Consider the following 18920-nt stretch of genomic DNA (forward strand, 5'->3'; position numbering starts at 1 on the left):
GCTGGGTGATAAAACTTGGCCCGCGTCTCTCCAAAACTGATATGATGGTTCCAATGTTTACATATTATTTCCAGATTAGTGCATGATTAAAATTCTAAGTCAGGTTGTCTCAAAGCTATATAGTTGGACTTCAAGTGACTCGGCAGCCCTCACTTTATGCTAGTGCATTTCAATAAAAAGCATTTGATTTTCAGCTGGCCTGGGTGACCAACACAAAAGGATACATGCTAGATCGGGTGAATGACCTTCAAGTGCTGCAGAAAACAACAGAAAGCACAATTTGCAAAAGATAATCACACATATCATGCACAGGCGGGGTGGCAAATATATTGGCAAGCAGAAGCACCAAAAGCTGGACCATGACTGCACGCTGAGCTCCTAAACACAGCAATTACTCTCAAACTTTTTTTTTAAGAGGTGCAAAGAGCAAAACTAACTTAAAGATTAGAAGAAATGGCTAAAAGGTGACAACAGTTGTCAGGGAAAAAAAGTTTGCCAAAGGCTACACTGGGAGCCAGTCACTTAAGAGTCAAGGAGTATATTAAAACAACAAAACAAGAGGCACTTACTACAGTAAACTATGTGCAGTGTACACCTATATGGAAAGGAGATGTAGTATTGTGGACTAGGTAGATTGGTGGAGATGGTACTTGATTTGCAAAATAAAGCTAAAGTAATCCCAGAGATTTCCAGTTCAAAACATTTTGAGTCACATGTCCCTAATATCTGGAAAGACACTTGCCAATTTGCAAAGGAACCAAGAACCTTGCAACTTGACTCCATTTAGCGTAAATAGTAACCAAATTGCACCTGCCCTCTGATAAATCCACTGAAACATGGTTAAAGATATAATTGAATGCAAGACCATTTCCATCACCCTGAGGTCACTACAGTCACGCCCTAGGCAACCTAACCAAACACTGTTGGTCTTCCAACCTCCAATGCAAGATCTGCTTTCCTAAACCAATTGGATACCTACTCACAGGTTCAATGATGGACAGATCACTCTATGTGCATGGAATGCCGCCCTCACTCTTCAGCTGCCCCCTCCACATCCCCCTTCTCCTATACACTTCTCCGCCTGCTCCTCACCTCTCAGAGAATGCCACTTCTTTCTGTGCTTCTGAAAAGCCGCAAATTCCCTGGGCCTCAATGTCACTCTTTGAGGTCTGTGATTATTTATTGTGGGAGGAGGCGCACATCATACTGTGCTTGCCCAGGCCAGCCCATTGTCCTGCGCATAAAAAGGACCCAGCTGGCTTTGTGGGCAGAGTTAGACTGACTCAGTGCCCTCCAACCATAAGATGCAGCAGCCTTTTAGGTTATGCACCAGCAGCAAAGCCAGCCCACGTAGGAGCCTAGTTTATATAACAACCTCTCGCCCCCCAAATTATTATTTTTTAATCAACCCACCATTTTCCCGTGGCCAAAGGCCCTTTTGTCAACTGTGGATACTCTGCCTTTCTTATCTGAGCAAAGCCACTTCCCTCAGACCCCTTTAGAGAGACAAGTTTGTAAAAGGAATAACTCTTATCCAAATAAAATGAAATTGTCCGTTCTAAAAATAGCAATCATAATCTTACTTCCAGTGCAACCCTTTCCTGCCCATATCTTGACTACAGATCTAGAGATCAATGTAAAAACAAAAACAAATAAGGCTGTGGCTGTTCCTCTGCTCGAAAAAACTTCAGCAGGCTCAAAACTTTTCAGCATCTTCTGACAAATCTTTGCTGCATTCTTCTCGAAAGCCCCACATTAATTTTCTGTAACAGAAACAAGGCGCACGAATATTGTGAGACCTTTATTCGGGATCAGGGACAGAAGGCGAATAATTGGTAGCATCTGCGATGGATACCTTTGATTTAATAGAAGAGCCAAGCAGAGCAACAGTATACACAGAGAACAAGTTAACATTCAACAGACACACTGAGGATGATTCAAGTTCAAAACCCTTGGTGAAGGATGACATGCATCGTGAAACTACGGCAATTATGGTTACATTGACAATTAAGAGATCGAGAATTGCAAACCTTTAGCAGAAAGTTTAACAGCACACAATTGTTCAAATACATTTGTACCTCTTTTCTGCTGATTCTTCCCAATTACATCCATCTCTCCCCTCCATGATCTACCTTTCACCCTATCTCTTGCCCATCTTATTACGTACTTTTACTGGTTCAGCCCCTCTTATATACACTTTACCCTTGCATTAGCTCCTCTTCACTTCTCATCTCTCCTAAGCATCTTACATTCTCTCTCATTCCTCTATTCTTACATTATCTTTCCCCCACAATGTTTTGCTCTTTACCTCTCATCTTTCCACCAGCCTCTCATCTTCTCTTGCTGTTCCTACCCCTCTAAAATCCTCATCTCCCTTCCATACTCTCCTCTCATATTCACCTCTCAACTCTCCACCCAGCCTTTTGTCTTCTCTTGTTGGTTCTGTCCCTGTTACATTGACCTCTCCCTTTCTTCCTTCCCTCTTTCCTCTTACCTTCTCTTGCTGATTCTTCTCTTCTTAGATTGACCTCTACCTCTCTGATCTACTCCTCACCTTTCACCTAGCATTTTACTTTCTCTTGCTGGCTCTGCCCATCTAAGACCATCCTTCCCCCTCCGTTCTCTCTCTCCCCACCACCACCAACCTTTTACCAACTTGTGATGGTCCTACTCTCTTCCATTCACATCTCTCTACTGTCTCTCTTGGTCTCTTGGCTCTACTTGTGGCAGAACCAGTCTCTCTTATATCATCCCTCTTATCCCTGCACTACCCTTTACCTCTCATCTCTCCCCAGCCTCTTAATGTTTTCATTGGTTCAGCCCCACTTACAGCCATTTCCCAATTTCTAATCTACCCAAAGCGTCTTATCTTTTCTCACGGATTCTGCCCTGCTTAGACTTGTCTCTCTTCTCTTTACTTTACTCTTCTTTTCATCAATCTCCTGCCTTTAACATTATCTTGCTGATTCTACCCCTCTTACATCCATCTCTCTCCTATCTTTGTCCCTTCTCTTTCTGGTTCTATCCTTATATCCATCTCAAGCCTCCCTGCTCTACACTTTACCCCATCTCTACCCATCACATCCACCACTCCCTCTTTCTCCCCTCTGCTTAAGTACTTCTGCTGGGTCTGCTTCTTACATCTCCCACCCATATACTGCTCCTCACCTCAGATCTCTCCCTCCAGCTGCTTAACATTTTGTTGCTTGTCTGTCACTTTAAAGCCACCTCTCTGCTTTAAAATCCCCAAGCCTCTCTCACATTGTCTCTTACATTGTTTTTGTCCCTGCTGTTTCACACTTCTTTGACGGCCGCGAGGACGTGCTTCAAAGGGATCCGCTCCCCTGCCCCTAAAAGCTTCGTTCAGCGATGTTCTTGTTAGTTTGTTTGTTTACTTCTGTGGTGAATCATCAGGAAGTGCTTGCCAGATATCGAACCAGTCTTGGTTTTGGTTTCTGAATTTTGTGGTGTTGTTTCCGGTTTCAGTAAGCCCATCAAGGCACAGATTTTTCATGTTTATCACTTTCTAGGCCCAGAGACGTGGGACCACTCTTTTGTTCTTGTTGGTCCTCCGTTATAACGTTTTCTTGCATAAATGTTCTGCTTGGGTTTGTGCCACTAAATATTTTGCAAGAGGTTACTCCCATTTAGGCTATTTATCTTTATCCACTGACTTATATATGCACGTGGGTCTTCTGTCTTACTGAGAGTCTGTGAACTGTACAACTCTTCGCACCTACTGGTATCGCATGACTGTCTCTCACACAATTATTTGTACTGGTTTGCTTTGTGTATTGTGGTTGCATATCACATCTCAAGTGTTTCATGATGTGTTCTGCTTGGCTTATTACCAGCAAATATCCATTTAGGTCTGGCTTGACAGCTCAGCTGTTGCCAATCTAAAAAGAACTTTCAGGAGTATTGCATACAGAGTGAGTGGCTTTCGTTGGGTCGGCCCCACATATTGGTTTACCTTAGTACAGATTTTGATTTGGCAAAATTTTTTAGCTTCGACAAAAGGAGTGCTTCTTTGTTACTCCTAGTGGGCGTAACATGGCCATTTAGTTACGTGATGTGACAGCAAATAAGGGGACACACACCATGCAGCTCAGAAAAGTTGTTTTCATGCTGCACGAGCCAGCAGCAGTAAAACATTTTTTGGGCTCTGAGGATGTACAAAAACATGGAAAAACTTTAACAAATGAAGTGATCGTGCCATTGAGTTATGAGTAATGTGTACATGTTTCACATGAGATCTCTAGCCGTTGCCTCTTGCGGTTTTGGCTGCAAATCTTTGGGACTAGGTGTCTAATTCGCATTAACTGAAGCTGCTGCAGTGACCTGAGATCGTTTTTTTGGGGGGATTAACGTATATTGTTGACAAATAGAATTAGTATTTTTTTGGGTGAAAAATATTTTCCAAATTGCATGGGTCTAAGAAATAATGTAGTCACTGTAGGTATGCTTATTTTCTTTGTAGTTTCAAAAAGGCTGCTACGTTCCCTCTTAACCACGAGAAGATGCTTGCTGTGCTTGGCTTTCCTTTGCTAATTAAGGTATAAGTGTGGGAGAACGCAAGTCGTCTAGTGCAGGAGTCTCTCTCACTTGTTCGCTAATAAGCACTATTTGTGTTTGTTACAGACTCGTGCTTTACTGCCTCTTGCTTGGGACTCTTGAAGTGTTTGTGCTCTCACGTTGAATTCATGACTTCCTACATGCCTGCAGGCAGGAGTTGGGAAGCTTGTTTGCTCTACAACAGCTATGGTGTCAAGCTAATGATCAAGGTTAAAGGGTTGATGTGTTTATTATGAACAATCACGATAAAGACCGTAGGCCCTGCATTTATTGTGAGAAGCATGTTGGTATTAATTTAATGTTGGGTTATTCATCTATATTAAAGTGTGTAGAGAGGTATGTTGCTACATTAAATCCCCGGATTACCCCAGGGGGCAAGGGTTTTGCTGTTGGTTATCCTCTCTGATCTTTTGATGGAACACATGCACTCTGATAATTCTCCTTAGACCCTCTTAGGAGAGAGAGTATTTACTATTGCCAGCTGCAATTTAAAAAAATGTATTTATGACTTTACAATGTAATGCTTAAAAGTTGACTTGAAGGAAAGTGAGCATTTAGTACAGAACGCCTGACTTGGTGGTGATGAAAAGCCAGTAGTAAAGACTATGGGGATTACTAGTTCATTGGGATAAGTTATGTTGTATTTCAGTTTTGATCTTTTTATTATGAGACGCTCACTTCGTCATTGCCTCCTATAGGAAGAAGTGGGGTCTCACTTGATGTTTTTCCCTGAAGATCAAGCTGATCAAGGTGTGCATGTGATCACTGCTTTGAAAATGTATGTGCTTACATGCTCCACATCGGATGCCTTCTTTATCTTCAGAATCTCTGCAGTTTAGTATCCTTGTTCGCTTGTGACTTTCACTTGCTATTTTTGTGCTGATGCGGACTGTTCATCTCGGTTTTAGTTTTCCTCCTAGAAAACACAGCTGTAGTTTAATAGGGCCACTCTGCCAAAATTGAAAGGCAGTAGGTGAAAGAAAGGAAAACACTACGATATGAAAACATGTCACAGGCAAGTTGAAGTCGATTTCCGAAGAATATTCTGAATCTAATGCAGTGAGTGAGGCGACTATTTGTGTTTTGTAGCGATAACCTAGAAATTATATTGTTTCATTGAGTAGGGGAGAAATTGGTCCCAATGACAGTCCCGGGTTTGCAAACCCATAATCCCACTTCACTACTCTCTCTCCAAATCCCCCAGAATAACTATAAGAAGTTTTTCTTGTGATATTCCAGCAATGCGTCCTGAACTCATTGCCATACTGTAACAGTACTACAACAGAAACGTCTATTCAAGTGATCTGTTGGATTTCTGTTTATAAGTGCAGCTATTCCATCTCCTAGTTCTGCGGCTACTTCTTTAACCACTTACTAGACATTAAGCTCTTTGGTCTAGTTTATACCTTCAACTACAATCTCTTTGGGGTTTAGAAAACCTGTTGGAGATCTTTTTTAGGGCTCACCTGCTGATGCGCATGCGCATAGCTGGCGAAGCTCTAAAGTGGTTTAAACAGAGTTTAAACACTGGCAATTCCACTGGCGATTCCTTGCAGTGCATGTGCGCTTTTTAGGTCATTGCGCAAGCGCAAGCCCTAAAAAGCGCGTGCACAATGCCACCAGCCGCCTGCCTGCCTGGCATTACCACATCAAAGGCAGCTTCTCAGCGTGCGCCCATCCCCTAATTATTCACGGCCGGCCGGCCGTACTTTCAGTTTCGCGCCGTGTCTCCTTTTATGCTCTCTTCCTAGTCATTTTCCATAATATTCCGATTTAAAAAAAAGGCGTTAAAGGGCTCGGCAGGGCTCAAATGTGTGACCTTCAGGTTACGGACGGACAGGTTGCTGGTAATCACTCACGTGAAAAAACTTTTAAAAAACACCAGGGAGACACCAGTAGTGGGGCTGACAGTAAGCGAAGATCTGTGGTTGTAGACCAAAGGGACATTACATCCACATAAGTGCCAGAGGACAGAGGGCATTAAACTACAGAATGCTACAAGATGGTGTCGCTTAGGTCCTGGTTTGGCAACTGAAGTTCAAGATGATAAAAAAAAACACACATTCCCAAATGGTTTGAAAAACAGGATTGCGTTTCTATTGGCTGTAACAAGACCATGCTCTTAATCTCTAAGGACGCATGACCTTGATGTGGAAAGCCTCCGCCTGTAAAACGATGACCCTCAACTCCCCGATTATTTCTCAGTCCCTCTCCTTAGGGTAACATAACAAACACAGAGCTTGGCTTTATAGTGTTGACACGCAGTTTTACCGAAATAGATTCTACCAGCATGGAACAAATATTTTCACAAATCCTCCCGCCCTCTCTAATCTCATATCCTTACCCGCCAACCCTTATCAGCCCCTTCCCGGCCTCTGCCTAGATTACTCCTTTCTTAGCATTCTCACCCCTCATATGTCTAGCCTCTACAAGACCCCTTATTATTACTCCCTATCCTAGCCCTTTCCTTTACTCCCCATGCACCCACCACACAGCTCCACAGATGCACCCACCACCCAGCTCCACCGATGCACCCACCACACAGCTCTCTCGAGGCACTCACCACACAGCTCCACCGATACACCCACCACACAGCTCCACCAATGTTCCAACTAAGCTCCACCAATGCACCCACCACACAGCTCCATCAATGCACCCACTAAGCTCCACCAATGCACCCACCACACAGCTCCACCTACACAGCTCCACCGATGCACCCACCACACAGCTCCACCGATGCACCCACCACACAGCTCCACCGATGCACCCACCACACAGCTCCACCAAGGCACCCACCACACAGCTCCACCGATGCACCCACCACACAGCTCCACCGATGCACCCACCACACAGCTCCACCTACACAGCTCCACCGATGCACCCACCACACAGCTCCACCAAGGCATCCACCACACAGCTCCACCGATGCACCCACCACACAGCTCCACCGATGCACCCACTACACAGCTCCACCAACACAGCTCCACCGATGACCCACCACACAGCTCCACCGATGCACCCACCACACAGCTCCGCCGAGGCACCCACCACACAGCTCCACCGATACACCCACCACACAGCTCCACCGATGCTCCACCCACCACACAGCTCCACCGATGCTCCAACTAAGCTCCACCAGTGCACCCACCACACAGCTCCATCAATGCATCCACTAAGCTCCACCGATGCACCCACCACACAGCTCCACCTACACAGCTCCACCGATGCACCCACCACACAGCTCCACCGATGCACCCATCACACAGCTCCACCGACACAGCTCCAACGATGCACCCACCACACAGCTCCACCGATGCTCCACCCACCACACAGCTCCACTGATGCTCCAACTAAGTTCCACCAATGCACCCACCACACAGCTCCATCAATGCATCCACCCACCACACAGCTCCACTGATGCTCCAACTAAGCTCCATTGATGCACCCACCACACAGCTCCACAGATGCACCCACCACACAGCTCCACAGATGCACCCACCACACAGCTCCACAGATGCACCCACCACACAGCTCCACCGATGCACCCACCACCCAGCTCCACCGATGCACCCACCACACAGCTCCACCGATGCACCCACCACACAGCTCCACCGATACACCCACCACACAGCTCCACCAATGCACCCACCACACAGCTACATTAATGCACCCACTAAGCTCCACCGATGCACCCACCACACAGCTCCACCTACACAGCTCCACCAATGCACCCACCACACAGCTCTACCGATGCACCCACCACCCAGCTCCACCAAGGCACCCACCACACAGCTCCACCGATGCACCCACCACACAGCTCCACCAAGGCACCCACCACACAGCTCCACTGACACAGCTCCAACGATGCACCCACCACCCAGCTCCAACGATGCACCCACCACCCAGCTCCACCGATACACCCACCACACAGCTCCACCGATGCTCCAACTAAACTCCACCAATGCACCCACCACACAGCTCCACCAATGCACCCACTAAGCTCCACCGATGCACCCACCACACAGTTCCACTGATGCACCCACCACACAGCTCTACCAAGGCACCCACCACACAGCTCCACCGATGCACCCACCACATAGCTCCACCAATGCACCCACCACACAGCTCCACCGACACAGCTCCAACGATGCACCCACCACCCAGCTCCACCGATGCACCCACCACACAGCTCCACCGACACAGCTCCACCGATGCACCCACCACACAGCTCCACCGATGCACCCACCACACAGCTCCGCCGAGGCACCCACCACACAGCTCCACCGATACACCCACCACACAGCTCCACCGATGCTCCACCCACCACACAGCTCCACCGATGCTCCAACTAAGGTCCACCAATGCACCCACCACACAGCTCCATCAATGCATCCACTAAGCTCCACCGATGCACTCACCACACAGCTCCACCTACACAGCTCCACCGATTCACCCACCACACAGCTCCACCGATGCACCCACCACACAGCTCCAGCAAGGCACCCACCACACAGCTCCACCTATGCACCCACCACACAGCTCCACCGATGCACCCACCACACAGCTCAACCGACACAGCTCCAACGATGCACCCACCACCCAGCTCCACCGATGCACCCACCACACAGCTCCACCGACACAGCTCCACCAATGCACCCACCACACAGCTCCACCGATGCACACACCACACAGCTCCACCGAGGAACCCACCACACAGCTCCACCGAGGCACCCACCACACAGCTCCTCCGAGGCACCCACCACACAACTCCACCGAGGCACCCACCACACAGCTCCACCGAGGCACCCACCACACAGCTCCACTGTGGCACTCACCACACAGCTCCACCGAGGCACCCACCACACAGCTCCACCGAGGCACCCACCCACAGCTCCACAGATGCACCCACCACACAGCTCCATCAATGCACCCACTAAGCTCCACCAATGCACCCACCACACAGCTCCACCTACACAGCTCCACCGATGCACCCACCACACAGCTCCACCGATGCACCCACCACACAGCTCCACCAAGGCACCCACCACACAGCTCCACCGATGCACCCACCACACAACTCCACCGACACAGCTCCAACGATGCACCCACCACCCAGCTCCACCGATGCACCCACCACACAACTCCACCGTCACAGCTCCACCGATGCACCAACCACAGAGCTCCACCGATGCACCCACCACACAGCTCCGCCGAGGCACCCACCACACAGCTCCGCCGATGCACCCACCACACAGCTCCACCGATGCTCCAACTAAGCTCCACCAATGCACCCACCACACAGCTCCATCAATGCACCCACTAAGCTCCACCGATGCACCCACCACACAGCTCCGCCTACACAGCTCCACCGATGCACCCACCACACAGCTCCACCGATGCACCCACCACACAGCTCCACCAAGGCACCCACCACACAGCTCCACCGATGCACCCACCACACAGCTCCACCGATGCACCCACCACACAGCTCCACCGACACAGCTCCAACTATGCACCCACCACCCAGCTCCACCGATGCACCCACCACACAGCACCGACACAGTTCCACCGATGCACCCACCACACAGCTCCACCGATGCACCCACCACACAGCTCCACCGAGGCACCACAACACAGCTCCACCGATGCACCCACCACACAGCTCCACCGATGCACCCACCACACAGCTCCACAGATGCACCCACCACACAGCTCCACAGATGCACCCACCACACAGCTCCACAGATGCACCCACCACACAGCTCCACCGATGCACCCACCACCCAGCTCCACCGATGCACCCACCACACAGCTCCACCGATACACCCACCACACAGCTCCACCAATGCATCCACCACACAGCTACATTAATGCACCCACTAAGCTCCACCGATGCACCCACCACACAGCTCCACCTACACAGCTCCACCAATGCACCCACCACACAGCTCCACCGATGCACCCACCACCCAGCTCCACCAAGGCACCCACCACACAGCTCCACCGATGCACCCACCACACAGCTCCACCAAGGCACCCACCACACAGCTCCACTGACACAGCTCCAACAATGCACCCACCACCCAGCTCCAACGATGCACCCACCACCCAGCTCCACCGATACACCCACCACACAGCTCCACCGATGCTCCAACTAAACTCCACCAATGCACCCACCACACAGCTCCACCAATGCACCCACTAAGCTCCACCGATGCACCCACCACACAGCTCCACTGATGCACCCACCACACAGCTCTACCAAGGCACCCACCACACAGCTCCACCGATGCACCCACCACATAGCTCCACCAATGCACCCACCACACAGCTCCACCGACACAGCTCCAACGATGAACCCACCACCCAGCTCCACCGATGCACCCACCACACAGCTCCACCGACACAGCTCCACCGATGCACCCACCACACAGCTCCACCGATGCACCCACCACACAGCTCCGCCGAGGCACCCACCACACAGCTCCGCCGATACACCCACCACACAGCTCCACCGATGCTCCACCCACCACACAGCTCCACCGATGCTCCAACTAAGGACCACCAATGCACCCACCACACAGCTCCATCAATGCATCCACTAAGCTCCACCGATGCACTCACCACACAGCTCCACCTACACAGCTCCACCGATTCACCCACCACACAGCTCCACCGATGCACCCACCACACAGCTCCAGCAAGGCACCCACCACACAGCTCCACCTATGCACCCACCACACAGCTCCACCGATGCACCCACCACACAGCTCCACCGACACAGCTCCAACGATGCACCCACCACCCAGCTCCACCGATGCACCCACCACACAGCTCCACCGACACAGCTCCACCAATGCACCCACCACACAGCTCCACCGATGCACACACCACACAGCTCCACCGAGGAACCCACCACACAGCTCCACCGAGGCACCCACCACACCGCTTCTCCGAGGGACCCACCACACAGCTCCACCGAGGCACCCACCACACAGCTCCACCGAGGCACCCACCACACAGCTCCACCGAGGCACCCACCACACAGCTCCACCGTGGCACCCACCACACAGCTCCACCGAGGCACCCACCACACAGCTCCACCGATGCACCCACCACACAGCTCCACCGAAGCACCCACCACACAACTCCACCGATGCACCCACCACCCAGCTCCACCAATGCACCCACCACACAGCTCCACCGAGGCACCCACCACACAGCTCCGCCGATACACCCACCACACAGCTCCGCCGATGCTCCAACTAAGCTCCACCAATGCACCCACCACACAGCTCCATCAATGCACCCACTAACCTCCACCAATGCACCCACCACACAGCTCCACCTACACAACTCCACCGATGCACCCACCACACAGCTCCACCGATGCACCCACCACACAGCTCCATCGATGCACCTACCACACAGCTCCACCGAGGCACCCTCCACAAAGCTCCACCGAGGCACCCACCACACAGATCCACCTATGCACCCACCATACAGCTCCACAGATGCACCCACCACACAGCTCCACAGATGTACCCACCACCCAGCTCCACCCAGCTCCACCGATGCACCCACCACACAGCTCCACCGATGCACCCACCACACAGCTCCACCGATGCAGCCACCACACAGCTCCCCCGACACAGCTACACCGATGCACCCACCACCCAGTTCCACCGGAGCACCCACCACACAGCTCCACCGACACAGCTCCACCAATGCACCAACCACACAGCTCCACCGATGCACCCACCACACAGCTCCACCGAGGCACCCACCATACAGCTCCACCAAGGCACCCACCCCATAGCTCCACCAAGGCACCCACCCCACAGCTCCACCGAGGCATCCACCAAACAGCTCCACCGAGGCACCCACCACACAGCTCCACAGATGCACCCACCACACAGCTCCACAGATGTACCCACCACACAGCTCCACAGATGCACCCACCACACAGCTCCACCGATGCACCCACCACACAGCTCCCCGACACAGCTTCACTGATGCACCCACCACACAGCTCCACCGAAGCACCCACCACACAGCTCCACTGATGCACCCACCACACAGCTCCACAGATGCACCCACCACCCAGCTCCACCGATGCACCCACCACACAGCTCCGCCGAGGCACCCACCACACAGCTCCGCCGAGGCACCCACCACACAGCTCCACCGATACACCCACCACACAGCTCCACCGATGCTCCAACTAAGCTCCACCAATGCACCCACCACACAGCTCCATCAATGCACCCACTAAGCTCCACCGATGCACACACCACTCAGCGCAACCACAGCATCACTCAGCGGAACTACAGCATCACTCAGCGCAGCCACAGCATCACTGGTTTAAATATGTTCTTTCAATGTTTCAAGCTGTTTTCAAGCTTTCATGCTTAATTACAAATCACAAAAAGATGTTAATATTTCACTTCTGTTCTTGGATTTTCGTCACAATAAAAAACACCGAACATAATCTTCACAAAATGTATTTACAAAGTTTAAGCTATTGCCATTGTTATTTGTAATATCAATACATCTAAGTCACGTAAATACACAACATGTTGCATTACAAATGCTATACGTGTTTGCGAAAGTTATAACTATTGGCATTATAATTGACAAAGCTATTAATTTATCTATTTTAAAAATAACACAAATAAAAAAAAATCATTTATAAGACCAATAGCTCAAACTTACCTAATGCGAGCCCTATTGCATTTCCAATGCTTGTTCTGGTTATGCTCTACCCTTTCACTGGAGGTGATGTGGCCGAGTGGCACAGCCATCCAACAGAGGTTTCATCCGTCATGTGGCCCTACTAATAGCTGGTTGCACATGCCTTGGCTCCAATTATACCCAGAAACCCATTATCGGTGTTCTCTTTTCACAGTTAGGTGGGGCTTAGAGTCCCGCCATTACAGAAAGGAATGTTGGGCATGCATGCTACAACTTTTCATGAAATATTTGTAGTTATTTTAAACTATATTGTGCAATAACTGGATTAAACATACAAGTACCTGTAGGTTTTGAATATTCAACCATGCTACGTTTCTCAGATCCATGCATGATGTGCTGCTCCAGTCCATTTTTTTTCCCTTTGAATTCCGGGACATGGAGGGAGTCATGTTTGCTCTATAAAGCGCACATTCACAAATGGACTGTATATAAGAACTGCCAAATGTATATTCCACTTATATTTTTTATCAATAAAAAATGTATTAAATAAAAAAAAAAATGCAGGACTACAAGTCCCAAAATTCAGGGGTAAAAAACACTAGACTGGAGCAGCAAATCACACATGGGCCTAGGAAACTTCAGACCTAAGATATTCATCAACAGAAAATAATATCAGGGACGCTCAAGATTGCTCAGTGAGTTAAACTAAAAACTTGCTCTGGCTTGCAGATCACAAGTTAGAATCCTAGCAAGTAATATGCCTTCTATAATTGGTATATTGGATTGGATGATGGTAACATCTTTTATTTATAAACTGCTTATGACGCCGCTGATAAACACGAATTATTTTTTATAATTTCTTGCAGCCTGCTTCCCAAAAAAGATATGAATTTGACAACTAACACAGCAGCATGCGTCTGTGGCTGTCTAACCCACTTTCAGTCATTATTGTACAAAATTTGCCCTCGAATTCTGAATGAGAACTTTCCGTGTTAAAGTTATTCGTTTTTTTCGAAGGCGAATGTAGTGTAGTTACATTTCACATCCCGTTCCAATATGGCGACCGTCCTCTTTAAAAATAAAGGTTAGTGTAGGGTCGATTGCAGTTCAGTGAACCGTTCGAAGATGGCGGCTATATTCTGCTTGAACTTGGCTACTTGCCCCTTGGTCCCCGCCCCTTCTATATAACTGTTGCTTCTTCTATTGCTCTTCTGTCCCGTTCACTGTTTTGTTCCCCCCCAGGTCCGTGCATGATCACCACCGCTTTACTCCGCCAAACCCCTGCTCGCATTGCTGCAGCCATGAGCCTCAGCACCGGGACCTTCAGCAACACCCAACCTCTGAACTACCGCGGGGGTGCCCGGGTGCATCCCATCGATGGCACCCAGAAAGAAGAGGCTTTCGAGCCCTCCACAGGTGAGAGGGTAAATGTGGGTATTGGGAAGCGGGGGGCGCGAGATGGGCGGTGCAGCATTTGGCATGGAATGGGCTGCGGGTAACATACTCGGTGAACGTTTCGTAACCATATTTCCTTAAAGTTTCTGCTGGAACTCCTTGTTGAATTTGATTTTTGACATTGGACTGTGGCTACCAGAAAAGGACCGTATGTTAGAGGGCCAGTGTGTTTGAGTTGAAGTTCAGTCTGCTGTGTTTGTACGTTGGAATTAATAAAACCTAATACCACTTGTACTTAAAAGCTATACTTTTGACACAAAACTTTCCTGAAGTTCATTCCTTGCTTTTGTCCTTCCCAGTTTTACAGCAGTTGCTATCGTCAATCCCCGTATGTCCTCGTTGCTGCAAAGTCCAAAAGTCCATACTTTGTCAGCACTTTGTTTAGAGGCACTGGTACAGAGGCATTCGAACAAATCCGACTGCTTCCCTTTCTGAAAATGTGTGCCCGAAAATTATTACATTAATTCAGTTTCCCATTAATTTACATAGTTCAAAAATGTGCATAACATCATGTCAACACGTGTTTTGTGAAATTAACATTGCTTCCTCCTGGCAAATACCTTATACAAGGAATATCATTTACTTTGCAGAAGGTGTAGCCGTGAAATTTGGTCACCTTCCGAACATCTGAAGGCACTTCGCCAGTTACCTTTCCTGAATAACTCTAAAATAAACTTGGTGTGCTGGCCTTGTACTAAAGAGGGTGTATATGTTTTGTGACATTTGCCCAACCTATTGAAATATTTAGTGGTGTTAAAGAACTGGCGCACACTTAAATCAAACTCAGTGCCGTTTAGAGGCTGGAACCAACTTATGACACACACTTCTTTTACCAAACAAACCCCAATATCTTCGCTTTCAGAATCGTTGTTGGACTCTGGTATAGGTAGTTAATTGACCTATATGTTCATGCTGTCTAAACTTGTTGATTGACTTGCAGAACACCGAGAAGGATTCCCTCTGTCTACCAAGGTTATTTAGTACAGATGTGAGGGAAGCAGTTTGGTTGGACAGCAAAAAAAATCATTAATGCAGAATAGGACTCAAAATTGCACTAATTGGAGAGAGAGCTTCAATTATTTAGTGTGCTAAGTCACACATTGCAATAAATTACTCCTTTGCAACAAACTGTACAAAAGGGGGTGGTGATGGACGGAGCATCTGAACCAGATCTGGGTTTAATCCATCACCGTTCTTTAGCCCACTCTGCCACCCCAGTTCAAACATGGCCATATGCATTTCAGTCTGACCCCCTTTTGTACCGCTTTGTTCGCCATAAGTGTGGCAGGGTATGCTCAGACGTGAGTCCCTTGCTCACTTTGCCACTGGATTCAAGCAAGCGGGGCTGAAGACGGCTGAAATACCAGAAACCGGTCCTCGGAAGCTTGTTTCCGGTCCAGGGAAGCATGGCTTGGCAGTTCGGGCTGGACTGTTCCCATGAGGCACAGGGTCAGACTAATTTGCATATGGCCATGTCTGAACTGGGGTGGCAGAGTGGGCTAAAGAACGGTGATGGATTAAACCCAGATCTGTTGACTGGGTGTGAGTGTTTGATTGGTTAATATGCTCCGTCCATCACCACCCCCTTTTGTACCCCTTTGAAACAAACAGCAGATGTCTACTTACAGCATACTGTATCTTGCCAGTGGCTACTCTACTGGCCCTCACTCTAGACCCCTCAGAGGCGATCAACCATTAAGAACCTTAAAATGCTGCTCAATCCAGCCAGCATGTGTCTTGAATAGTTTGCCTCTCCCATTGTCACATCAATCTTGTTTCAGCTACACAGCCTGAGGAAGAACTTTCTACATCTCCCCTTCTATACAGTAAATTAGTTCCCCAATGCAGTGACAATGATGCCAGCCAGTTTCTTCTGTTCGCTTCTTGGTAGAAAGGGGTTATTTAATTATCAGTGGTCACACTACTTTACTCAGATTATGGTCAGGCTGGTTCATGTACCAAAAGGTATGTGGCGGAGCTCCTGAACCTGTGGCAACCTTGTATATGAAGCACTGCAGGACAGTGCTATACAACTACTATCTTCACTCCTGCTGGTTGGGTAAGAACATTTTATTTTGAATGTGTTGTAATGTTGTGTGATCATGTGCAGTGACACTCTTGTGGTCCTCGGTTGACTCCTTAAAAAGTTACGTAATCAGATGGGGTGTTTTTAGGTGTGGTCAATAAAGTTGATGACTCGGTGTGTTCAGTCAGTGGTTGCATGCAGTGGTCCTCGGTTGACTCCTTAAAAAGTTACGTAATCAGATGGGGTGTTTTTAGGTGTGGTCAATAAAGTTGATGACTCGGTGTGTTCAGTCAGTGGTTGCATGCAGAAGAACAAAGACGTGTGTTACAGAGCTCTGTGTGTAACATGGTCATTTATGTGCCCTAGAGCTGCGGAGGACACTACAACTGGCAATTATTAGAGGATACGTGGCCCGAAGGAACAAGATTGCTCACCCTGAGAGTTTGCAGTGGTCCATCAAAATGCTCAACCTGGCCCAGTAACACGCATCAGGGTTTAGACTAACTCATTTCAGTGTGGTGGTACGCATCACCACACTGAAATGCGAAGTCACGAGTAATGAAGCCTCCTCAGCACTAAGTAAATCATGCTCCAATACTGAAAAACAAAAGCTGGTCTCGTCTGGAGTGGCAGTGCACTGTGCGCGCTGCTTCCTGCAGGCTTGGGAGTGAGTCTGCAGCTATAAGCTGCTACGATGTAACAGAATTCACCGACACGTGCCGCAGCATGATTAATGACTATATGTTCATGAGTCATGACGGTGTGTCGTGAGCGGGCAGCTACAGTTCAAACAAACTAGTGTCAGGCAGTGGAAGCTGCAGCGCTGCTCGCAGCATGACCAAGTTGTGCAACAGTTATTTTATCAAACACTCGACTGACCTGACCGGTGGCTCAGCTCACCCTGAATGGACCGCCGCGGAGTTGACCCTCAGCAGCCCAGAACACCAGCCCCTCCTGTGTATCTGCTGATAAACCACACAATCATGCCTAGGCTGGTGTTTGCTGCGGCAGGAGTCGTTGCAGCGAGGCGTGTTGCAAAGTTAGTAAGTAGTGTCTTGTGGGGTATCTCTTGGACGCAAAATGTGTTTTTGAAGTTTATTAATAGTGCCAGTGATGACTTTTCAACTACCTTCATTTTTCTAGGATTCTGCTTGGATTACTGCATGCAGAGTTAGAGCGGGTCTAGGAAAAACTAGGCTGGTGTAAGAGAGTGATCAGTTGACGTGATGGGGCTCCTGCTAGAGTGATCGTTCGCCCTTTGCCTCCAGAATGCAGCAGTATTGGGATCAAGAAAGTCTTCATTGAGCATGGGTTGCTTAAGTCAGACAGCTGTGAAGGCATTGACCATATTGATGATCGTACCAGCTTGTAAATTTCATTGAGTTCACTTAATGGGGGAAATGTTCGGAATGGAGATTTTGTTTCTATTTAAGCCATGTAACCCACCTTAAAGAGACTAAGCACAGATTTAAATAAAACATAACGGATGTGGGAAGTTGCAGCACTGATAAAGGGTTCAACCTGCTCTTCATGATGACAAAGGAGAACCAGATGGTTGGAGAGGGGATGGAGTCCATTATACTTCTTACAACATGTGTGCATGGGCCTCTTTGTTCATCTGTGCAGTGTGAAGGCTCTGCATTCACATCATGTTATGTTAGAAATGCAAGTTATTTCATAACTTGTTGCAGAGGCCTCCTTGGGAATTGAGCAGCTCTTATCTGAGAAGTTTGCATGGATTGTAGGTTCCCGCTTTGCCCAATTTAACAGTGCGTCTTATTTTTTTGTTCATGTGCGCAGACCTAATTGGCAACACCCCTGATGTTTTTTTTTTTTTTTCCTTGTGCCGCAGTCGTGATCATCTAATGAGCTGCCGTCTACCTGCCCTGTTACAGCTGCAGACTGCATCATGCAGCAGTCACTCTGGTCACTGATAGCTGTGGTGTTAGTCGCTTGCACTAACTCGTTTTGGGTCGGGTGACTGAGCCACTATGGTGCTTGCCAACTTAACTTCTTGGCGCGCCAAGCATCAATGAGTCTACAGAGCCTGAATTGTAGCTCCGTGTGACAGGCTGCAACTGGTGTGATGGTGTCACCAGCAGGGCTTGGCAGTTAGTGGCGGCATTCTGGACCGGGGCGCACTGCTCAGTAATACAGCTTGTAACCTATG

At 48.9% G+C, this 18920-nt stretch overlaps 1 protein-coding gene across 1 annotated transcript in view; it reads left to right on the forward strand.

Moving 5' to 3' along the window:
• Positions 1–18920, forward strand: part of ALDH9A1 (aldehyde dehydrogenase 9 family member A1) — a 206152-nt gene that overhangs the window by 36831 nt on the left and 150401 nt on the right. Inside the window, exon 2 of the mRNA XM_086957203.1 lies at positions 14512–14685. Coding sequence (XP_086813329.1) covers positions 14520–14685 — 166 coding nt within the window. The 5' untranslated portion in view covers positions 14512–14519. The remainder of the gene's footprint in view (positions 1–14511; positions 14686–18920) is intronic.

This window comes from Lissotriton vulgaris, chromosome 1_1 (assembly GCF_964263255.1).
Source record: "Lissotriton vulgaris chromosome 1_1, aLisVul1.2, whole genome shotgun sequence".
Taxonomy (NCBI): Eukaryota; Metazoa; Chordata; class Amphibia; order Caudata; family Salamandridae; genus Lissotriton; species Lissotriton vulgaris.